This window comes from Leptonychotes weddellii, chromosome 9, assembly GCF_054177405.1.
Source record: "Leptonychotes weddellii isolate Sample4059 chromosome 9, ASM5417740v2, whole genome shotgun sequence".
NCBI lineage: Eukaryota > Metazoa > Chordata > Mammalia > Carnivora > Phocidae > Leptonychotes > Leptonychotes weddellii.
In genome coordinates, this window is record NC_138377.1 from 101,834,413 (window position 1) to 101,859,449 (window position 25,037).

The following is a 25,037-nucleotide window of genomic DNA, read 5'->3' on the forward strand; positions in this document are numbered from 1 at the left end:
TCAGGTGATGATCCCAGGATCCTGGGATCAAGCCCCGCAACGGGCTCCCTGCTTGGTGGTGAGCCTGCTTCTCCCTCTCCCTCTACTGTTCCCCCTGCTTGTGCTCTCTCGCTCTGTCAAATAAATAAAATCTTAAAAAAAAAAAAAATTAAAAAGGAGAGATGTGTTTGAGAAAGACTCAAGGGGCCTGGGTGATTAATTCAGTTTGGGTGATGGAGGGAAAGAAGTCTGTGGCCTGGTATATGAAGAGGTAGTGGAGTTTGAGGCTAAAGGCTGGGTAATCTGGGTTCTAGACTTAACCTGGCCAGTGACTGGTGATATATTTTTAGGCAAGTACTTCTTCCCCTGGGCCTGTTTCCCTCCTGTGAAACAGGGGTGGAAATTGGAATAGAAAGACAGGCTCTAAGGACCCTTCCCTCACTCAGGATCCATAGGAAAGGAGGTTTTCTAATGGGGAGGGAAGCTTGCCATTAAGGAGAGAGGACAGGTGGGAAGAAATACTTATTTGGGAAGGGCAGTGGGTCATCCCATGTGAAGTGGGGACTAGAATTTGGGAGGTAGCTTGGTTGATGGAATCATTGAAGGAGAGGGTGTGGAGTGGGAAAGGCCAGGAGGTGGGGACTGTGTATTCAGTGGGAGGCCCACCACCTAGCAGGGCCATGGAGGTTGAGGTTCATTCTCAGACTGGGGGGTCCCTAGGGTGAGAACCGAGTTTTTCTAATTCAGAACAGAGATCCTCTGATGTCTGGAGCCCCATCTCAGATTTCTACTCTATTTCCAAGAGGTTCTGCCCTAGATGAAGGCATAAGATACTGTGTGAGTATGAGATGAGGCATAGTAGTAGACCAGAAAACATTAGTCTGGAAGTTGAATCCTATGTTCTCACTTAGTCTCTTCTTATTGTCTATGGATCAGCATCCTGTCCTATACAAGAGTGTAACAGCAATCCTTGCCCTGTTTTGAAGATCAAATGTGATGATTAAATGTACTTTAATATACCTAGTAAAGTTCTGAGCTTCTGTGGAGGCCAAAGGCCCAAGCATTTGACTGTCCTAAACAGCAAGTGGTATACTGTGGATGAAGTTATGGAACATTTGCAACCAGAGTAGTTACTCCCATTCAGAGAACCAGATTTTGCTGACACTCCTTGAGGATAGCCACTCTAATTCACTCTGAGCACCCAGTGCCCATAGCAATCAGGCATGGGAGCCCCTTGGAAGGGGTCCAGGGATTATTGTTTCTGACTCAGTACATTGATGCCTACATAGGAGAACCAGTCCCGGACTCTTTGGGAAAGTGAGTATTTGTTTTGGTGACACTGACCCTCCAGCTGTATGGGTAACATCCACCCTACCCCTCCCCTACTCTATCAGGACAAAACAGTGAATGGATACTGATGAGGGCCTTCCTTTGAGAAGTCACAATGGGAAGCCAGGTTCTGATTCCCAGGAGGCCTCTTCTGTATGAGTTAGGGATTATTATCCTAATTATAGTTGAGTAACCTGAGCAGTAGAATGACTTGCCCAAGTCAAGTCTGTCTGGACCCAAAGCCTGAGCTTTGTCCACTCCCCCCTGTGCTGTCTCTATACACACTAGGGCCCATGATCCTGTTGGGACTTGTGGAGAAAAACGGCCTCCCTCCTGCCCCATCCCCCTTACCTCCCTAATTCCAAGAGCAGTTTGTCCCCAGATAGTTCTAAATGGTTTCTGGCCCTTTCCAAAAAAATTATCTTCAAAGAAGCAAGATATTTCTCCCAACCACATACATACATACATCCTTACCTCACAACACCACTCAAAACTGTCACACCCACTGACACCCTGTCTCACAAGCATCATGCATGTGCATGCATGCACACACCGTCATTCACAAAAAGGACTCATTTAGTTCTTTAGGGTGTGTATGGTAGGTGGTGACTGAGACATTTAGGGCCTACACTTTAGTGACTCTGCCAAAAAGGTATCAGTGCCAGTACCCTGCTGACAGAACCTCTGCCAGCTATAGAAGACCATTGCCAGTTTAGGAATATGCAGGTGAGGGGCATCTGAGGCTTGTTCACTCCCAATCCAAACCGCCCTATAGGTTCAGGGGGGCAAAGCTCAAACTATTGGTCAGAATCCCAATTTAGTCACCTCCTAGCTGGAGGTCTTCTGCAAGTTATTTATCTTCTCAATTTATCTATAAACTAAGAATAAGAATACCCACTTCAGAGGCACCTAGGTGGCTCAGTCGTTAAGGGTCTGCCTTTGGCTCAGGTCATGATCCCAGGGTCCTGGGATCGAGACCCGCATCGGGCTCCCTGCTCGGCGGGAAGCCTGCTTCTCCCTCTCCCACTCTCCCTGCTTGTGTTCCCTCTCTAGCTGTCTCTCTCTCTCTGTCAAATAAATAAATAAAATCTTAAAAAAAAAAAAAAAAAAAGATGGGCGCCTGGGTGGCTCAGTTGGTTAAGCAACTGCCTTCAGCTCAGGTCATGATCCTGGAGTCCCGGGATCGAGTTCCACATCGGGCTCCCTGCTGAGCAGGGAGTCTGCTTCTCCCTCTGACCCTCTTCCCTCTCGTGCTCTCTATCTCTCATTCTCTCTCTAATAAATAAATAAAATTAAAAAAAGAAAAAAGAAAAAAAGAATACCCACTTCAGTGGGCTGTTGTGAAATTAAAAATAAAGTATGCCTGGGGCGCTCAGTCTGTGGAGCATATGACTCTTGATCTTGGGGTTGTGAGATCGAGCCCTACACTGGGCATAGAGATTACTTAAAAAAAAAAAAAAGTATGCCTAGCATTTATTCAGGGCTTCACAGACTTTTTTCTCCCTTAACTCCTCACCATTCCCTCTCTGCCTGGCCTTTCACATGCAAAGTCCCTGGTGTTGCAGTCTGAGAGAAGAGCCCAGGACTGGCCTAAAAGACCCAACAATCCCACTATATGAAGAAACCATTTCTCTGGCAACCAACTGGCTTAGGTTGTACATATTCCATATTCCTAATTTCTGGGTAGTTTGGAGGCTTGGAATTTTTTAGTGGGTTTTAAGATTGCTACTCACTGCCATGAAATGTCTTCCCTTCACTGAGCATTAATAAAAAATAAGTATAATAATATGTTCCCCAGTTTACCTGGCTTTACATTTTCAAAATGTTTTCTTCTGTATGTCAGTTATTTGGTGACTTTTTTTTTCAAAGCAGCAGGTTATTTTGTCCTATTGCAATCTTACTCAGAGCCCTAATGTGGAAGAGATAAATGTGGGCCTTGCTGTGCTTGGAGACAGCCCAAGCACTGCAGTGTCTACTTTCACCTGCCATTCACACCACCTCCCTGTCAGCCCCTGCCCTGAGACCACCAGTGAACCTACATTTCCGAATCCTGTTCATTCATCCTAACTGCTCCCTTCCACTGACCAGGCTGGGAGAATACACCCTGGCCACGTCCTCTGTTACTTCAGTCTATTAATCAGAATTGTTCACAGGCTTTTTATCCTCTTCCTAACATTGGTAACTCCAAATCTCTCCTCTCTTCTTGCTCTCCTCCTTCTGTTCTCACCCACTTCCAAGGCCTCCAGTTTTTATCTAAACTAAGTTGACATCTCCAGCCTAATATCTGTCCTGAACATCAGACTCCGTATATCCACTGGCTGCTGGCCATAGAATAAGGTATTCATTCAAGGTCAAGGAAGCAAAGGAGACCCCACAGGATGAAATGGCTGACCTAGGCTCAGCTGAGCATCTGGCCAGTTTTGAGGCTTTAGACAACTACATTAGCATAGAGAAGTAGCCAGGTTCTGATGGGGGGGGTGGGGGTGGTGGTAGAAGGAAGTGAGCCTGGAGTTGGGAGGGGCAATGTGCCTTTTTTGACTCCCTTCTATTTACATCTCACTGTCTTGCTTTCCTACTTTCATCTCCATCTGAGTCCTAACAACCATCAGGAACATATAACCCTGAACAGTTGAAAAGGGATCGCTGCTCCCAATCTCCATCCAACACTCCTAGCTAGGATTCTGGTGTGGCTAGCTATGTCCATCTTGGCCTTAGCTGGAAAAAATATGGGTATTTAAGACTGCAGAATGCCAGCATAACTTACAGAGAAGTTGAATCACTGTTGTACACCTGAAACTAATGCAACATCATGTGTCTGCTATGCTCAAAAAAAAAAAAAGAAAAAAAAAGACTGCAGCACGCCAGATTTAGCTTAAATAGATTTTTATAAAAGTGATGGTAAATGGTGGAGGGAGATTAAACACTTCAACAGGTTTCTGAGAGTGCTATCCTTCTTTTGTAGTGAAGACCCAGTCTTCTCTGTGGTCAGTTAAGAGTAGCAATCCACAACACTTAATATTCACAACTGTTGTGATGGTAACTATAGGGCAGATACCCCCCAAGAGAAAATATGGTTCCCTCCCTAGTGGGAGCTTTAGCTCCTGCTCTTGGTAAGAGAATGGTGGTCTGTGGGTAGTGACCAAGCCCTGAGAGAAATCTAAGAACCTCAGCAGGGAACTCTGGGACCTTGGTTGGTTCATTCCTTGACTCTGACTCACCCTGTCAGCTCCACATGGAGCAGCACAGAAGCTTTAAAGGCCTAGGCCTTGGCCTGGGGATTACAGGGGAAACTTGACCTGCTTTCCAAGTTGTGGGCCAAGTGGGAAGGGACCTAAGACAATATAGGGAAGTGGCAGCAGCTTGAAAGAAGAGACTTTGAAAACAAGCTTAAAACTAGGGATTGGGAGTGGGAGCTGACCCAACCAGAGAAGGGCCTGATGGTTCCTCTACAAGAATTCACACTGTCCATCAAAGAACTAGCCCCTTACGAGTTGGAAGGCCTGTGGTCGTATCATCTAACGTAGCCCCTTCTTTCACAAAAGGAAGCTAGGAGTTGGCTTGAGTTGAGTGGTGAGACCTCAAAACTACCAAAGAGCTCAGTCACTCTAGGAAGGCTTTCTTCCTGGCCCACTTCCCCCCAGGTCTCTGATTTGTGAGTTTCCATATGCGTGTCTGCTTGTCCCTAGAGTTGGGAAGCTTTTAAGAGGAGTCTCATCTCCCTCAATCTACAATACTAAATAGTCCAGTCTCCCAAGAACTGGTCCCAATCTGTCATTTACCTGCATGTGGTGACATGGAGATTGGCAATGGTAGGCCTCCTAAGCTGAGGGTGTCAGGGCACACTTTACCTCAGGAGTCCCATCCCAGCTGACAGGGACAGTCAGGATGAAGGACCAATGCTAGAGGCAGTTAAGTTAGGTGAAAAAATAGCACTCAAATAGGAAGAAGCCTGAGTTGGCCCACAATGCTCTCCCCCCACCCCGAACACTTTATCTTATGTTCTCAACTGTACAGTCCAGCATTTGATAGTGGATTCTCTTGCTTCATTCACCAACCTCCTGTGTGAGAGCCTTGACTTCCTGAACAGATCTAGGCTCCTTCTCGGTCTTCCCCTTTCTTTCCCTCTTTAAACACCTAGCACAGGGGCGCCTGAGTGGCTCAGTCATTAAGCGTCTGCCTTCGGCTCAGGTCATGATCCCAGGGTCCTGGGATCGAGCCCCACATTGGGCTCCCTGCTCGGCGGGGTGCCTGCTTCTCCCTCTCCCACTCCCCCTGCTTGTGTTCCCTCTCTCGCTGTCTCTCTCTGTGAAATAAATTAAATCTTTAAAAAAACAAAACAGGGCGCCTGGGTGGCTCAGTTGGTTAAGCGACTGCCTTCGGCTCAGGTCATGATCCTGGAGTCCCGGGATCGAGTCCCACATGGGGCTCCCTGCTCAGCAGGGAGTCTGCTTCTCCCTCTGACCCTCTTCCCTCTCGTGCTCTCTGTCTCTCATTCTCTCTCTCAAATAAATAAATAAAATCTTAAAAAAAAAAAATTAAAAAAAACAAAACAAAACAAACAGCTAGCACAGGTAGGCTCACATTTTGGGAAGTCACTCTCTTCACAATGTAAAAGCTACAAGTAAACTATGGCAGTAGGGGAAAGCTATTGATCCCTTGCTCTCAGATTTAGTAAACATCAATTTGCTAACCTTCCTCAGAGTCAGGGACACAGATTAAGACAGTGCTTCTGACCTGCCTCATCCTGTCACTCACTTAACCACCTACCAGGCAGGACCCAGGAATCTGCGCTTTTATTGAGCTCTTACAAGTCATAACCTCACCAATCCTCAGATGTGCAACTCATGTATAACTTCTGAATTTGCAGAGCACTTTGGTTACAGCCTCTTCAAACAAAAGATAGTTCAAGGCTACCTCCTCCAGATCTCTTATCATTAATCCTGTTTCCTCCACATTTCACCAAACCCCTCTGATTTCCCTGTTCACCTCTTATGCTCGCTTGCCCCCAACAGAACACAGACTCATCCAGGGAAAGGGTTGGCTTAAACTTTTGTTCTACACTTCAGCTCTTGATTGAAGTAAGAAACTCAAAACATCTGTTGGCAGATCAGGAGATGGATCCTTAGAGGAAGTCTAGTGTAAGAGTTAACAAGTGGTTTCAAGTCAGATGATCTGGGTTCTTGATTGGCTAATTAAATTTTCCTGTGCCTCAGGTTTTTTATCAATACCTACCTTCAAAGATTGTTTTGAGGGTGGTGAATAATATCTAGAAAGCACTTTGAACAGTTTGTGGAACAGAATTAAGGACCCAGTAGATGTTAGCTATCACTTTTATTAAAAAACACCCCAATATTTGCACACTCTCCAGGCCAGAACTGCCCCAACTGGGCAGGCTGTCACTGGTCAACAGGGAGTAGCTACATGGTACGGGGCATGGTGCTACATGGACAAAGCTTCTGGTTCCATTCTAAGAGAGAGATGCAAATGAATGACTCGAGATCTTCCCACAAAACCCAGTGTACCCCTATGTATGGTGTTTCCTGGGAGAATGATCCCTTTGGTACTCTGCAGACCTTAGGACCCTACACCAGGAGGTCCTACCTGGGAGCCCCGGTCACCAACTCTGTCACCCTACATGCAGCATGGGCTCAGGGTCAACTACCTGGAATCTAGAAACTGTTCATACTCTGAAAGGAGAGCTAAAAAATATTCCCTCTGGTTTCCAAGGACAAAACACTACCTTGATCTTTGAAAGAGAGCAACACAGTGAAGAGGCCAATGGCTTTGTGAGCAAACCAACCTGAGCTCCAGTTCTAGAGCAAATCACTATAATCTCCTGGACCTTACCTTCCTCATCTATATAGAAATAGAAGGAGTGAGCATAATAACCTCACTGGATTATTGTTAGGTTTGAATGAGGTAATGGGGGAGGAAAGCAACCCAGCACAGAGATTGGCACCCAGCAAGCACTCGACTGGTGGTTCCCTTTGCCTGCCCACAGCTAGGGCTATGGCCTATGGATAAAGTAGATGGCTCTGAGAACTGAAAGTCTCAGATACCCAGGCCTTGGGTCCCACCCTGCCTCCCCATCCCTCCCAGACCAGCTCTTGGACCCCTTTCTCACCTTCCCAGCCCAGACTGCTACTAAATTGATGAAGCTAAAAAGGTTTGATCATGTCGGTATATTTATATGTAAATACAAAACTGTATCGCTATAAGATATTGAATATGAACATTTACAATTATTTTCTGAATCTGACTCAGTCCATTGATGTTAAATACAAAATGAAAAGATTGTAAAAATAAGAATATATACATTCAAAGAGCTTATTACAGTATAAAAGTATTGAGGTCTGATCAGCTGCCAACCTCATCTGGGGTGGGAGGTTTATGGGTTCCTAGGATTTTCTTGCGAATGTGGAGTGCTGGGGACTCTTTGATTCCATCCCTGGCACATCAGGCTGGGCAGGCTGGGAGCAGACAGGGACAGGATGGGTGAATAGGGGGCAAACAGTGATTGCAGGCAACTGCCCTACCCAGCCAGGGGTTAAGCTTTTTATTGACACAGAGCCCACCCAGCCTGAGCTCCAGGGTTTTGCAGGCTGCTAGGAAGGAAGAGATGGACATTTAAGTGGACAGGGCCAAGGTGCATAAGGAAAGGAACTTTCTAGCAAAAGAAAAAGGGGCCCCAGTTCATTCTCCCAAGGAGGGATTCTCATAGTAGTTTCCTTTCTCTCTCACACCTGGGCTCCCTCTCTTTTCTTCTAAGACTTCGTACCAATTGTTCTTGGCTCTGACTGCTCATCTTTACTCCCAGACCCCAAGCCCCAAGGGACAGAGAGAGGAAAGAGGGGTCTGGAATCACAGTGGAGGTCTATTCCCCAAATTGGCAAAGTAAACAGAGTAAAATCATTAGATAAGGGCAATTCATGCTACGTTAAACCAGTGTCACCACAAATCAGAATTCTTGGCTCCAGTATTCTGGAAAGAGGTAAGTCCTTATGTAAGAATGAGGGCCTGTGGCAGGAGCATGAGGAGCGGATGTGTGTGTGTGTCCTCTTCCACCACTCTGCAGTCTGATAACAAGGGATGTGATCCCCAGCCCCAGCTAGTCCAGGATAAACAGTTGGGTCCAAGAAGCAAAGAGTCCTGAACTGCAACACGGAGCCCCAGGAAAGTCTACAAAGGAGTATCTCTGTGTATATGTATTTATAGAATACGACCATATTATCACATACAATATATATTATATACACACGTACATATGGACCCATACATGTAAGTGCGCGCGCACATGCGCGCATGCACACACACACACACACACAGAATGACAGAAAAGACTGGAATACACGCCCTAGGTATAAACGTGCTTGGCACTCGGGACGTTCTCTAGAGTATGTAACTTGGTCAAGCTCTCTGGGAAGGAAGGTGGATGCTCACCAAACCTCCCCATCAAATCCTAGCAAAGGGAAGGAATGGAAAAGAGACCTCAAGAAGGAGAATGGCATTGGGAAAGGGGGGAGGGAGTTTCCTTCCCCACTTACCTCGGGGCCCCTGGCAAAAACCGATAGCCACAATTTGGTTTTAATAAGGCACAGTTCGATAGCAGGTGCTAGGAATTAAGAACACATTGCTGCTGGCCCTTTCTAGTGGCAATTTCACCACATCTATCTAGCCAAAGGGAAAGGCTGCCTTGCGTGCACGAGTGCGCCAGGAGACATGAGGAAGAGGTTGGTCCATTGCTTCAGCATAACTGATGGCAACCTATAGGCTCAGCGGTGTCCAGGGTAGTTTAAGGAAGGCTGCCAGCACGTGGGAGGATCGTGGGACAGTTACTGACCCTCCATGGCCAGGAGATTGTGACTGGAGGGCACCATGCCCTCCCTCTCTGCGAACTCCAGGATTGCCTTGTAGCAAAAATAGTACTGCTCAGGGGTCTGGATGCTGAAGGCCCTCTGGGTCCTCATGCGGGACACCGTCTGGAACACATTAAGGGTGCCAAGCTCCTCCAGCTGTGCCAGGCAGATGTCCAGTGAGCAGAAGGTACCTGAAGGAAGGAAAGAAGTAGTCATACCTGGTCTATCTCTCCTCTGTCCCTCCCTCTACCAAATGACCCAGGCAGGTTGGATGAATGAATTCAAAGGCAAGGTGCCTTATGGTAGATGGCCAGGTGGCCTTAGGCCTGAAAGGATTCAAGGAGGAGGTCACTTTGGAGTGTTGGGAGTCCAGAGAAATGAGAAGGCCTCTTGTCTCCTAAGACAGTACTGGAGGTAACAGGAAGAGAAGGTGGGAAGGTGACATAGAAGAACTGCCTGTCTTAGACAAGACAGAATGACAGCATTCCCACACCTGGGCCCTAATTTTCAGAGACTCCACAATTCTTCCACAGAGACCTAACAGAAACTTATTCTTCCTGACTTTCTCCCAAAGGGAACTCTGAACTAAAAAGACCAGCAGTCCCTGCAATGCACATCCCTTAAGGTAAAAGCTGCTAACTAGCTCCAGAATGAGAGCACAGCTTAGGGTGGGGATCTCCTTAGGGAGGGGGATGAGAAGGAAGCAACAGCCCAGCTGAGCTCTCTGGGACATCCAGGTGACAGTGATGGGGTCAGAAGATAATCATGCTGATGGGATGTATAAAGCATCAACCCCCAGGGGCCCTGGCCCCTGAAGTGTGTATTTTGGCCAGCGCAGCTGGCGCTAGGGATACCAAAAGGACATTAAAGAGGAATTTTTCATGGCAATTTGCTACCAATGAATCAAACTCTCCCAAACTGTCAACTAAGAGCTTTGTTATTTCTCCCCCATCCTTATTGCCTCTGGATGCTCAGAGGGCTGCTGCACCATCAGGTGCATTACCTGTCCTGCCAATGCCCGCACTGCAGTGGACGACAATGGGTGGCTCAGGGCACTGCCCTTTGGAGCGCGCTCCCATACTGCTGACAGCCAGCCTCTGCTGGTTCCTGACCACTCTCAAGAAGTCGATGAGAGAAGCTGCCGAGGAAGGGACACCATAATCTGGCCAGCTCAGGAACTGAAAGTGGGTCACCTGGCGTTTCTGCCGCTCCTTGGATGAGAAAAGAAGCAAAAGTTAATGAGGTCATTTCTACTTGCCTCTGACTACATTTGGCTTTTCTAGATTCTCAATCCCCTGGTATCCTCACCAAGGTTCCTGCCTACCACCGTCAACTTTCTCCACAGTTGCTTCTCTACAAACCCAAAGGACAGGTTAAATGTCTGGAGAGGATAGAATTCCCTACACAGGACCCAGATTTCTTGTAAGTTTTATTCCTAAGTAATACCACTGTTGCATTGAGACAATATGGCTATATTGGCTCTGAGATGAATATCCACATCCTGTTCCCAGAAAAATGAAAGTAACTTATAAGCTGCCTGGATTCCTGCCTATTCCATTTGGAGATTTTCTTTACAGTAAAAGTTCTCCCCCAGGATAAAAACAGTGAGAAAATAAAATCGGGATTTACCTCTATGTTGTGAATTTCTAGCGTTGTTTTCTTATAATGGTTCATGTTCTCCACGCCTAGATTGGTCACCGTGAGGAAGCCAAATCTGATCCGAGAGTCTCTTTCTAATGGCCAGTACTGGCCACACTTTCTCCTGCCGCCTTCCTCAAACCTGAAGACCGCAGAGAGCAAGGTAAGCCTTCCATCCTTCCTCTCCATAGTAGTAAGCTATGATCTGCTGTACCCCTAGCAGCAATGTCATCTCTTGCATTGCTTCTAACTTATACCTTTGTTTCTTGGCAGAAAAGGTGGGAAACCTTCATTCTAAACAGATGTAACAACAGCTAAAGTTTCTGCATGTACTCATTTAGCAGACATTTATTGGGTGCCTGTTACACCATTTGGCACCTATCCTGATACCTCTTGCTACTCCTCACATATCCAGGATAAACACTGGGTGGGCAAAAAAAGACAGCAGAGAAACTATGGTGGGCCAGACTGAACTCTCTGCCCTATATCTCAGCCACTGTTCATTCTCTTCCCCAGTAAGGGCCCTCGGCTGAGAGGAGTGGGAAAGCCACACGTTTTTCTCCTCATCTGAAATAGGTTCTAATTATCATAATGATAATGATGATACTAATGAATTTGTAATTCCTCAAGTTTTGGCAGATATGTAGACCAAAATTTCAAAAGGACTCCTTTCATCCAGAGCTTCCTGCCTGACCAACTATGTTTCATCTCTCTTTCTGTAGTTCTCTTATAGGTGGAAATACGAATGAGCAGAAAAACTGTCAAAAGTGGTAGGGAAGGGGAGCTGGTAATTCAGAAGCCAAGAAGACAGCTGCCCTTTGGAAGTAGGGAGCAGATTAAAAGTGAATTGCCCCACGTTTCCCACACTTCCTTTAGTGGATAAGGCCAGGACCTCAGAGTAGCCTGTAACTGGCACAGGGTCACCAGAGCCAAGGATTAAAACTTTGACAAGTTAGATCTATCAATCTCCACCATATCCTGGCTACGTTAATTCTGGGTCAACTAAGAAAAACCTAAAACATCTCAAACTCTTTGCCATGGCTTTCCTAATCCTCATTGTTCTATGAGCTAAACTCCCATCTTGAATCCCCCCATGCTTGGGAACAGGGTGGGGGCAGAGTGCAGAGGGAGGAAAGGGGAAGAACTCACCGGGTAGTCATGACAATCACCAGGACTTTTTGCTCCCATACCATGAGCCAGAAATCACGGTAAGTATTCTCCAAAGGGCCTGGAATGGAAGGATAAGACAAGGAACATTACCCTGGGAAGCCCTTCTTTCCTCCTCAGGCATTTCCGGTTTTGTCCCTAGCTAATAACTCCAAAGCATAGATGCTGGCTCCCTGCTCTTCTCACTGCATCCCTGCTATTCAGGGTGGTCCTTTACCACCAGCTCTAGCATTGTATGAGAGAGTATTAGAAATGTGCAATCTGCATTTTAAGAAGATCCCAGGTGAAGTTGTAGATAAGTTACCAGTTTGAGAAATACTGTTACGTACCTTCTCAAGAGCCTTACCATTAGGGCTTGAGCTGGCACATCCAGACAGTGTCAACTGTGTACACGTCTCTAGCTGTTTTCATCTCCCTAAAGCCTTATAATCATCAGCAGCCTACTAAACCACTCCCCTTCCATGTCCCATCATGGGTCTCCTCAGACCCAACATCCCTGCCATTCAATCTCTTCCTTCAAAATCAGCCTTCTCTCTCTACTTTCCCATCTCTGTTCAAAAAAGTATTGGCATTCTTAAAAAGTTGGAGTCAACTCTGACTTATCCATTTCCTTTATCTTCCAGAAGCAATCACCAAGTCCTAGAAATTTTTTTGCCTTTGGATTGTTTTTGGTTTTTATCATGCCCTCCCGACCCAACTTCACTGCCACAAGGACCACATCATCTTTTGTCTGAGTTACTGTAATACCATTCTGGTTTATTTTTCTGAATAGGACTCCTTCCCTTCCAGTCTATTCTGGACACCCCTGCCAGCTGAATCTTTCTAGAAACTTGCTTCATCACAGGGGCACCTGGGTGGCTCAGATGGTTAAGCATCGACTCTTGATTTTGGCTCAGGTCATGATCTCAGGGTTGTGAGATCAAGCCCTGTTGGGCTCCACACTCATTGGGCTCCACACTGAGTGTGGAGCCGCTTAAGAGTCTCTCTCTCCCTCTCCTTCTGCCCCTCCACTGCTCGCACTTTCTCGGTCTCTAAAAAAATAAATTAAATTAAATTAAATTAAAAAATAAAAACTTGCTTCATCATAATATAGATAGCTCTTGATGGCATAGCTGGATCAAAACAGCTTAACCATTTAATGTATGTGGTCTTACATCAGTCATTTTACTTTGTGAGAATGAATCATGTCTCAACAAACATGGTGCTGAGGGTAAGAGCCACACTGTCAAGTTCTCCTTTTAGAGTTAGAACCTTCACAGGGCTGGGCACTCAGGGGAAACTCTGAAGACACCTGTGGGCCACCAACTCCCTTTTAAGCAAGGAAGTAACAACTTGGGATAATTCCATGTATTTTCCCAGTCCTTTTTCCTCTGCTTTTAGGGAAGAAGGGCAGTATCAAGGGTTGATTTTGTCCTGGAAGTCTGCTGGTTTTACTACCGTTTTTGCTAAAGCCTTTTAGCAGCATTAATGTTTTATGATACTAGAATTCCCTCTTGGCAGAAGTGGACACTGCCAAAAGCATGTGAGGTCTTGGAAGCAAGCTAAATGTCTATCAAGAGAGAGTTGTTAAATTATGGCATATCCCCGATTTAAGTAGTCCATAAAGGTGATGTTGTAAGATCTGTTATTTTTGCTCTGGAAAGGTATTCACAAGATACCATCAAATGAACAAAGGAGTAACATATAGAAAGAACCCATCTTGTTAGATATTTTATATGTCTGTATCTATTTGTTTGCACAGAAAACAGTTTGGAAGGAAATGCTACAGAATGTTAACATTATCTCCGGGTCTTAGGGTTAGGAGTGAATTTCATTTCCATCTTCTAAATCTCCTACAATGCACTTACATTACCATAGTATGTATGTGAAGAAGATAGTAAGAACTCCTGTTCCCCATCTCTGACCCCAGCCTTGTCCACATCCTACGACCCTGTACCACAGCAGCAATCATATGCTTTATTTTCCACACTCAAATCACTGGCAAAAATGGTTTTTCCCAATCAGAGCACCTGACCACCCAGGTACCACTTAGACTCAGGCTTTGCAAAGAGGGGTCATAATATCTTCCAAGGCATAAGAGAGATTTAGAAGGGAAAGCTGCACCTCCCAGATTACTCTTTAACAGTGAACTTTTCTGAAGAACTCAAGTCAGTGGTTTATGCTGACATGGATGAAACAATCCTCTGACTTGGCTTGTGAGGACTTTTGAATCAAACAGACATACTTTCAAATCCTGGCTCTGCCACTTACTGTGTGATCCAACATCGCCTAACCTCTTTGGGCTTCAGTTTGTTCATGGGTTAATAAACCTTCCTTGCAGAGTTTCTGTAATAATTAGATGAAGATTATATACCTGATATATAATAGATATTCTCAATAGATAACAGATATTATTAGTGGAAATAGTATTATTAGTAAGAATCAAAATACTGAATATAGCCAAGAAAGTTAGCTAGGCAAATCAAATCAGCCTTCTCCACATCACAGGACCCCCATCTTCCAGTCCTAAGAGAGTACTGATGCTGTCTAAAGGTGATCTGTGCTTGACTCAAAATATCTCTCTCATACTCTTAGGGGAGTTTCTTCTGGATAGGGCCTTCAAAGCCACCCTAAAGAATCAAATTCCCGCAACTCTGAGTAGTAGCTTTGCCTTCTAAACCTGGAGAAGGAAGCATTCTGGGGTACCCTCGAGCCAATCCTTACCCTCCATAAGCCCAATCTACCAATGCCATCCTCCCCAACAAAGCCCCTACTCTCAGGCAGATCATGTCATATTGTATATGCCAAAAATTTTTCCTGATAATTCTCATTTCTTCTTAGGGTCTTAAAAGGACTCTTCTAGGAGGGAGTGATCCCTCCTAGGAGAAAAATATAAACCTGTGACCATCAGACCAGTTAACAATATATCAAGAATCCATTTTTTTCTCCCTCATTTTATTTTGAAAAATTTGAAACCAACGAAAAGTTGGAAGACTACTACTACATACTCATAAATTCTTTAGCTCAAAAGCTATCATTTTTAGCTATTATTTCAACATTTATTTCTATCTATAAATACACACACTTTTTATTTTGTAACTATTTAAAAGTTAGTTCCAGAAATTATGACATTTCGGGGCTCCTGGGTGGCTCAGTTGGTTAAGTGTCTGCCTTTAGCTCAGGTGATGATCTCAGGGTCCTGGGATCGAGCCCCACATCGGGCTCTCAGCTCAGTGGGGAGCCTGCTTCCCCCTCTCTCTCTGCCTAGCCCACCTCTATGCCTACTTGTGATCTCTCTCTGTCAAATAAATAAATAAATAAAATCTTAAAAAAAAAAAAGAAAGAAATTATGACACCTATTCCTAAATACTTGGGCACATATTTAGAAGAACAAGGACTTTATCCTATAGAATGATACCATTATCACACTGAAACAATTAAACACTGATACAATAATATTATCTAATATACAGTCCCCAATTATCCCAAGTTTGTCATTAACAGTTTTCTTCTCTAAACTGAAATTCCAATAATGGGCACATGCCTTTGGTTACCATATCTCTTTAGTTTCCTTTAATCTACAATAGTTCCCTGCTTTTGTTTTTCTTGGCATTAACTTTGAAGAGTCTAAGCCAGTTTTCTAATAGTATGTCCCACCATCTGGATTTGTCTGGTTTACTTTTCATGATTAGATTCAGACTTAAAAACTGGCAACAAACAATAAAGGTTATGTTATATAGTTCTCACTATATCACAACAGAGGCATGATATCTGTCTATTATTGGTGATACTAAGTTTGATCACTTGCTAAAGAGGTATTTGCCAGATCTCTTGCTGGCCATGCTCTGCAATGGTCAAAGGGCCTAAAGCCCATAGGGTGGCCTCTTATGTCCTCCTGTGTTCTGATCTCTCCCCACCCTTTTTGAAGGCAACTTGGTATTCTCCTTGAGATGGCCGAGGCCAGATTAGGAGGACTACTGGAGCCCACAGGAGCATTCGTAGAAACTCTTATCTGAAATCTTCACTGTCAGACCTAGTATAGACTATCCATATCAGAAGACTGCTGGGTACTCTCTGATGGTATAGGAACCAGCAAAAGTCTCTTAGGACAGCAACACCCTTTTATAGACTGGACTCAATCTCTGAGAAGCTCCACTGCCACTTCTGGCCTCCTACTGGACATAAAGAGCATCTCACTGGCCAGTGAGTTCTGATGTCCCATTCCCCTGGGTTGGCAATGCATAGTCCAAAAACTTGTAGTAGTGTTGTGTGTTCAAATCTCCAGTTTATCTCTACGCAGCAAGTTTCCACGCATATCTGGTATAGAAACTCTATACCTCTCCTTTGCCTTCTCAATAACACCCAAGCTTTATGAAACGCCAGGATTTAGTGGCCACAACATCACCTCAAGTTACCTTCAAAAACTATGCAATCATTTGGTGCAAGAGATCATAGGTAGATGACATAAAACCAACTTGTAAAGAGCACCCTAACTTACCTTGTGTACCAATGTAAGCATTCTTCTGCTTGTAGCCATCCATGAAACTGGCATTGATGTAATCTGTCTAATGATAAAAAGGAAATATCATTGCAGCTGTGTGGAATACACCATTTGGGTGGGAAAATTATGTACCAGGTAAATAAAACCCAAGGTGTAGATATTCTTTTCCTGTCAGACAGCAGTGAGGAGCAAAAGCATCAGTTCAAAACTTTGTTTCTACAAATGTTACTGGAACAACTGGATATCCACATGAAGGGAAAAAAAAATCAAGCCGGCCTGTTCTTCACACTAAACACAAAAACTGACTCAAAATGGATCACAGACCTAATGTTAAGAATTAAAATTATAAAACTCCTAGAAGAAAATGTAGGATTAAATCTTTGTGACCTTGGGTTAGGTAAAGCCTTTTTAGATATGACACCAAAAGTACAAGCAGTAAAAGAAAAAACAGGTTCGTTGAACTACATTAAAATTAAAAACTTCTGTGCTTCAAAGGACACCATCAAGAAAGTAAAACCATCTACAGAATGCACATATTTGATAAGGGACTTATATCTAGAATATATAAAGAACTCTCACAATTCAACAGTAAAAAGACAACCCAATTTTAAAATGGGCAAAGGGGGTCGCCTGGGTGGCTCTGTCATTTACTCGTCTGACTCTTGATCTCAGCTCAGGTCATGATCTCAGGGTCATGAGTTCAAGCCATACATTGAGCTCCATGCTGGGCATGGAGCCTACTTTAAAAAAAAAAAAAAAACTAAAAATAAAATGGGCAAAGGATCAGAATAGACATTTCTCCAAAGAAGATATACAAATGGCCAATAAACTCATGAAAACACGCTCAACGTCATTAGCCACCAGGGAATGCAAATTAAAACCATAATGAGGGGCGCCTGGGTCGAGCGTCCGACTCTTGTTCTTGGCTCAGGTCTTGCTCTCACTGTTGTGAGTTCGAGCCCCATGTTGAGCTCTGCTCTGGTCATGGAGCCTACTTAAAAAAAAAAGTGAAAAGTCAAAACCATGATGAGATACAACTTCATACCCATTAGGATAGCTACAGGTACAAGATGGATAATAACAAATGTTGGCAAAGATGTGAAAAAACTGGAACCCTCATATACCCCTAGTGGGAATGTAAAATGGTGCACTCATGTTGGAAAACAGTCTGGCAGTTCTTCAAAAGGTTAAACACAAAGTTACCATATGACCCAGCAATTCCACTCCTGAGGGAAATGAAAACATATGTCCATAGAAAAACTTACACACAAATATTCATAACAGCATTTTTTATAATAGCCAAAAATGGATACAACTCAAATGGTATTCACCTGATGAATGGGTAAATAAAGGTGGCATATCCATACAATGGAATATTATTTAGCAATAAAATGGAGTGAAGTACTGACACATGCTACAACATGGATGAACCTTGCAAACATGCTAATGTAAGAAGCCAGACACAAAAGCTATATATTGTATGATTCCATTTATATGAAATGTCCAAAATAGGCAAATCCATAGAGACAGAAAGTACACAGACTGGGAGAAAATGGGGTGTGACTGCCAAGTCTATGGAGTTTCTTTTCAGGTGATAAAAATGTTCTAAAGTTCATTGTAGTGGTGGTTGCCCAACTCTGTGAATATATTAAAAAACACTGAATTAGGGGCATCTGGGTGGCTCAGTCAGCTAAGCGTCCAACTCTTGCTTTCAGCTCAGGTCATGATCTCATAGGTCAAGAGATGAACCCCACTTTGGGCTCCATGCTCAGGAAGGAATCTGTGGGAGAGTCTCTCCCTCTGCCCCTCCTCCCACTTGCAAGCGCCTGTGCTCTCTCTCAAAATCAATCAATCTTTTAAAAAAAGGACAAAAACCAGACCACTGAATTATATGCTTTATTTTTTTAAGATTTTATTTATTTATTAGAGAGAGAGAGAGAGAAAATGTGCGTGTGAATGGGGGGAAAGGCAGAGGGAGAGGAGAGACAGAATCTCAAGCAGAACCACCTCCTCCCCCCACCAAGTGCAAACCCAGATATGGGGCTCAATCCAAGGACGCTGAGATCATGACCTGAGCCGAAATCAAGAGTCAGACACTCAACCAACTAAGCCACCCAAGGCACCCCTATGCACTTTAAATGGATAAATTGTATGATATGTGAATTACATCTCAATAAAGCTGTTATTTACCAAAAAAGGAGCCCATTAAGACTTGCAGCACTGGTTCAAAACCAAATGGGAGGCAAGCCAAGCACCCTGAGCAGGAACATCCTGTCCATGCTGCCACACACAAAAGGCAAAGTGTGACTGGAGAAGGAAGAAAGCTATACCTCATATCTAGCACCATCAACAGCATGGGCCAAACACCCAGGCTCCTTTACTACCTGAATTAACACAAAGCAACAGCCAGACAAATTCAGAAAGGGCTCAATGAACAGCTCTTGACTCATTCTCTTCTGGGGTCCTTCTCTCATCTCCTCGTGTCCTCAGTCTTATTTCAACATCATTAGCTATCAGGGAAATTACATAGGATTTTAATTTTTATTACTTTTATTATACCTTCTCACAAGATCTCTGCCAACATCCTTGCTGATAATCCAAGCTGGTAAAAGAGAAACACAGATGCAGCTACAGTGTCAAGTCATAGTATAACTAGTTGAGAGTACCTAGCAGGTACTATGAATAGCAGAGGGTGTGGAGGGGAATAGGAGGACAAAAGACAAAAAGTTTCCATGTCAGACTAGAGAAAACTCATACTTGACTCCACTCTAGGGAGGCCAGAGTGACTCAAACCTGCAGGACCCAGGCAAGAAGGCATAGAAAAATATAAAGGATTTCCCTGGTACATGCCAGTCGACACTATTCTGTAAGTAATGTACAAGCTGTTACTCTTGGAACTACCTTCATGCTTTGAAAAGAAATACACTTCTTTAATGGAGACATACTATTTCTTTATAAATAAGGATACCAGCTTTCGGTATCCTTGTCTCTGAGAGCACTGGGAATTAAAATCAGCAATTTCAGAAGAATCATCAGAAATAAAAACTGAAAATGACCTCAGAGATAAAAAGTATAGATTTGGGGGCAAACTGAAATAGCAGAGAGAATCAAACCAAGTACACTATGTTATGGGCCAAGTTCAACAGAAACTGTGACTAATAGCTTTATAATTCCAGGAGCAAATCTGGTGAACAATTCACTAATAAACCTGAATCCACCATTTATTGTGGAAATAAAGCTTCTGCCAGTGTTTGCAGTAATGAAAGGAATTTAATTCAAGTGATGATCTTTAATTATAGGATGACTAGAATAGTCTGCTGGTACACTGGGATTCACTCATTCCTTCACAAATAATTTACTGAAGGTATGATATGTACTGTTCTAGGTACTGGAGACACAGCAGTCAAGAAGACAGATAAATACAGCTGACTCCAGAGCCCCAACTTAACCATTATATACCACTCCTTGAGAGCATATACTTGATGATCTCAGTAATAGTGATCAACTTACCTTAAGTCAGCCAGACTCTGAGCTAATGGTCCTGCAGGAAGACCCTTTTTTTTTTTTAAAGATTTTATTTATTTATTTGACAGAGAGAGAGAGACAGCGAGAGAGGGAACACAAGCAGGAGGAGTGGGAGAGGCAGAAGCAGGCTCCCCGCTGAGCAGGCAGCCCTGGATCATGACCTGAGCTGAAGGCAGAAGCTTAACAACTGAGCCACCCAGATGCCCCAGGAAGACCCCTTTGTAAGGGTCCTGGACAGGGCTATAAATGCAGTTTACACATGATCTTAGCCAAAAGGCCGAGGATCGATTGAATTCAGTTTATATACTTGAAATGGTAGGGTCAAAAGAGATTAAAACCATGATCCTAGGGTCCCAATCCACGTATCATATATACCCAAATACAAGGCAACAATTTTCTCAAAAATTATCCCCCAGAGGGACGCCTACGTGGCTCAGTCCTTAAGCGGCTGCCTTCGGCTCAGGTCATGATCCCAGGGTCCTGGGATCAGTCCCACATCCGGCTCCCTGCTCTGCAGGAAGCCTGCTTCTCCCTCTCCTACTCCCCTTGCTTGTGTTCCCTCACTCGCTGTCTCTCTCTGTCAAATAAATAAATTAATTAAAAAAAAAAATTATCCCCCAGAAAAAAGAGGGGATGTAATAAGTCCCTATAATGTGTGTCATGTTAAAGGGGCACTATTTAAATTTCTTTACTTTGAACAACAGCCTCAATCAATACTGGTTTTTTTTTTAAGATTTTATTTATTTATTTGACAAAGAAAGCGAGAGAGCACAAGCAGGGGGCGGGGCAGAGGGAGAGAGAGAAAAGCAGACTTCCCACTGAGCAGGGAGCCCAATGCGGGGCTTGATCCCAGGACCCTGGGATCATGACCTGAGCTGAAGGCAGATGCTCAACTGACTGAGCCACCCATGTGCCCCAATGCTATTTTTTTGATGCATATGGAGGGCACCAGACAAAACTGGTATATCCAAAGGAAAAAGAAGAAATGTAACACATACTTAGTTGTTGACCTCAAAATTCTAAGTGTTGGATGATAAAGAGGACTTTAAAAAAGAATGAGTGAATGATTATGCTACAGAAAATGCATGAGATACAGGATGAAAGGAAAGAATAAGCTGTGTTAATGTTATGCTAATAGGTCTTTCTGGTTTAGGATAAACTTTTCAGTGACAATACCATATACTTAAAAAGAAGCAAAAATTGTGTGCTCTGGAAAACTGTTAGATTGACTCAGGAAGTGGCTCAAATGAGGGCAAAGACACTGATGTTAAAGGTGCATGTGAAGAGTTTCACTATAGTGTATATACGTGTGATTTTTTAACATGAAGATATGATCAAATTAATACATTAAATAATATAATCATTTGAACATTTTAACTCTATCCCTAGATATTTATGTGTACACTAGTTGTCCAAAGGTATTTTAAGATCTTCTAGATGAAAAAAATCATAGGTCACTTATAATTAGAGTTGCCTTGTATTGCTACATATACACTCATTAATATGATAGACAATAGGACTATAATTTTACAACTAAGGAGTAAATGGAGAAATAATTGACATTTATCAAGCACCTATGATATACCAGACCTTGCACTATCAGCATTTACATAAATTTTTCCATTTAATCTCCACTTCGTACTGTGAGATGGGCTTATAGGGACTTGCTTATGGTAACAGACTAACTTGTATATAGCAAAGTTAAAACGCCAATCTGATCTCTCTGGCTTAGAGTCCATGTTCTTTCTACTATGATACTAGTAAGCTTCACTTTGGAAAATTTCCCTAAGTGCTCCTGAAAATATAGCATTTATCTGTGTACCTGAGTGTGGCCACTTCGTTTGGTCAACTTCACTCTAGTTTGGTCCAGGCAGGGTACATCCCCATAGCGGTTCTTCTCTAGGTTTCCTGGAGACCTGAAGAAAATGAAACAGACAAACTAAAACAAAGACAAAGAAAAGGTGGAAGCAGCGTGTACGTGTAAACACAAAGTCCAGCGGTGCAAAGGTGGGTATCTGTTACTGTTGGTGTTGGAGACATGGAGCAATGGTCTAGTCTATCCATATTCCATATCATTTAACATTTTTAATATGTATGTATTCCTGTGAAAATAAAGATTATTTCCATTCAAAAGAGAAAATGAGAGGAAAATAGGGATATTGCACCAAAAAAATCTGGCTGCTAAGAAACCTAAGTTCCAGTTGAACATGGTAGGTTTACAACATATGTTTGACTCCACTCTATCTTTTTTTTTTTTTTAAGATTTTATTTATTTGACAGAGAGACACAGCGAGAGAGGGAACACAAGCAGGGGGAGTAGGAGAGGGAAAGCAGGTTTCCCGCGGAGTAGGGAGACTGATGCGGGGCTCGATCCCAGGACACTGGGATCATGACCTGAGCCGAAGGCAGACGCTTAACGACTGAGCCACCCAGGTGCCCTGACTCCACTCTGTCTTGTAGCCTCAGTATAAAGGCACTAATCAGTACAAACCCCAAAAGTGATGGCAGAGACTTCAGCAGATAAAGAGTGAAATCCATTTTGGCAGAGAGGAAACAGATGGAAGAATTCTGGCTGACTTGGCCAAATGCAGAAAACTAGGACCCACAGAGGTATCTACAGAGAGACACAATGACTCACTCTCACCACTCCCACACCCTGGAAAGCAAGGCGAGTCACAGGGTTAAAAACAGAGGAAGAAGTGAAAATCTGAATGACAGACAGTGAGAATTCCCAGCCCTCTTCTCCCTATTCTCTCCTATCCTATACTTACATCAAGCTTGGACCCTCCCAAGCAAAAGAGTGGAGAATTCCTCTATGGAGAAAGTGAATAGCCCTACATTAAAGAATTCTGTCACCTAGAGTACACCAACAACAAGCTAGCTGATCATTTAAATTTGAAGATCATTCACACAAACAGCATTTCCAAGCAGCTTTTAAGGACCTCCCCCTCAACAGTGTAAACTAACAGCCAAAGATTTCCAGATAATTACAGAAGGCTCCAACACAAAAAAGAGACCAATCAAACACATGGCAGGGAAAAAGCACAAAAGAGTGTCAGTAAGAAAAAATAAGTTCTAAAAGGCTATAATTAATATCCTCAGACAGAAAAAGGTACTGTATCTATGAAACAAAAATAGGATGCTATGAGAAAGGAACAGAGAAGAAAAGCTCTTGGAAAATAAATAGGATATCCAAAGTAAAAACTTTAATAGAAGAGATGAAAAAGAAAGTTGAAGAAATTTTCCAGAATAAAACAAAAAGTCAAAGTGATGAAAAATATAAGAAAAATTTAAGAAAACAAGACAATCATTCCAGAGCAGGAGTCAGCAACCTGTTTTTGTAAATAAGAATTTTATTGGAACACAACCAAGCCTGTCAGTTTAGTACTATGACTTTTTTCACACTATAATGGCAGAGTTGATTACACTTGCAATAGAGATTGTAAAGGCCCACAAGCCTAAAATATTTACTATTTTGCCCTTCAAGAGAAAGTTTGTCAATCTCTGATCTAGGAGATCCAACCAGACTGAGAGAAATAGTCCAGAAAGAGAGCACTGACATAATACAAGGAAAGAGAGAATGAAAAACAACTAATGTAAAAAAAAAAAAAAGTCCTAGAACTAAAAACACAAGCCTTCAGAGTGCAAGAACCTATCAAGAACCCAATAAAATGAATGAAAAAAAAGGACCCACACCAAGCAAGAAATATCACTGTGAAATTTTTAAATGGAAAGACAGAGATTATCTAAAAATGTCCAAAACGTCTTGAGAAGGAATAAGAATAACATCAGACTGTTTAGTTGCATTGCTACTAATTAAAAAGGGATTGTTTTAAAAGTTCTGTGGTACAATTATTTCCAACCTAGAATTCTATGCTCTAACAAAACTAAGTAAAGAAAGAAGATGGGGGGGCGCCTGGATGGCTCAGTTGGTTAAGCAACTGCCTTCGGCTCAGGTCATGATCCTGGAGTCCCGGGATCGAGTCCCACATCGGGCTCCCTGCTCAGCGAGGAGCCTGCTTCTCCCTCTGACCTTCCCCCCTCTCATGTACTCTCTCTCATTCTCGCTCTCTCAAAAAAATAAATAAATCTTTAAAAAAAAAAAAAAAAAAAAAAAGAAGATGGGGGAACCAGGAAACAAGAGCCAATAAAGGAAAGTGGGGGCGGAAATCAGGAAAAAGTCCAGACAACACCAACCTCAGTTTAGACTGGAGCAAAACCCCAAAAACTTCTGGAAGTGAGGTCTCCAAGGGGAAAAAAAAAAAACAATCAATTCATTATCTGATATATTTGACCACTTGGAAAATACTAATAATAGTGTAAAATAAATTTGATTAAGCATAGGGAAAAAAATAAAGATAGGAACATGGAAAAGTAAAAACAGATGAAAAAATTAGGTAACTGGGGCGCCTGAGTGGCTCAATCAGTTAAGTGTCTGCCTTCAGCTCAGATCATGATCTCAGGGTCTTGGGATCGAACCCCGCATCGGGCTCCCTGCTTGGCAGGGAGTGCTTCTCCTCTCCCTCTGTACTTCCTTTCTCTCTTAAATAAATAAGTAAAATCTTTAAAAAAATTTTTTTTAAATTAGGTAATTAACTCCAGAAGAAACAAGAAATTGAATTGATAAAACTTAATATATTTGATTTCATAGAAGCCCATCTCTGCGTTAGAAAAATTTACATAGCCATAATAATTTAAACAATGACTACTGATTTAATAAAAAAAATATGACATAATTATATTGGAAAAACAGTGAAAAGTGAACTGGAGACAGGGTGTTAAGAACCAAATGCTTACCTACCATAAAAATCAATGAAGAGTATTTTAAGTATTTTATTTAGAATCATAGAAGAAATACCAGAAGAAACAGCTATTAAGAGTTGAAAATGGGGGTGCCTGGGTGGCTCAGTCTTTAAGCCGTCTGCCTTCAGCTCGGGTCATGATCCCAGGGTCCTGGGATCGAGCCCCGCATCGGGCTCCCTGCTCAGCGGGAAGCCTGCTTCTCCCTCTCCCACTCCCCCTGCTTGTGTTCCCTCGCTTGCTGTGTCTCTCTGTCAAGTAAA

The 25,037-nt window shown here is 43.1% G+C and overlaps 1 protein-coding gene across 1 annotated transcript in view; it reads right to left on the reverse strand.

Moving 5' to 3' along the window:
• Positions 1 to 6,624: 6,624 nt before the first annotated feature.
• Positions 6,625 to 25,037, reverse strand: part of PTPN9 (protein tyrosine phosphatase non-receptor type 9) — a 79,280-nt gene continuing 60,867 nt past the window's right edge. Inside the window, exons 8-13 of the mRNA XM_006744434.3 lie at positions 21,797 to 21,890; positions 16,447 to 16,513; positions 11,952 to 12,030; positions 10,794 to 10,944; positions 10,168 to 10,375; positions 6,625 to 9,355 (exon numbers count right to left, since the gene is read on the reverse strand). Of these exons, the coding sequence (XP_006744497.1) occupies positions 9,141 to 9,355; positions 10,168 to 10,375; positions 10,794 to 10,944; positions 11,952 to 12,030; positions 16,447 to 16,513; positions 21,797 to 21,890 (814 nt within the window). The 3' untranslated portion in view covers positions 6,625 to 9,140. The remainder of the gene's footprint in view (positions 9,356 to 10,167; positions 10,376 to 10,793; positions 10,945 to 11,951; positions 12,031 to 16,446; positions 16,514 to 21,796; positions 21,891 to 25,037) is intronic.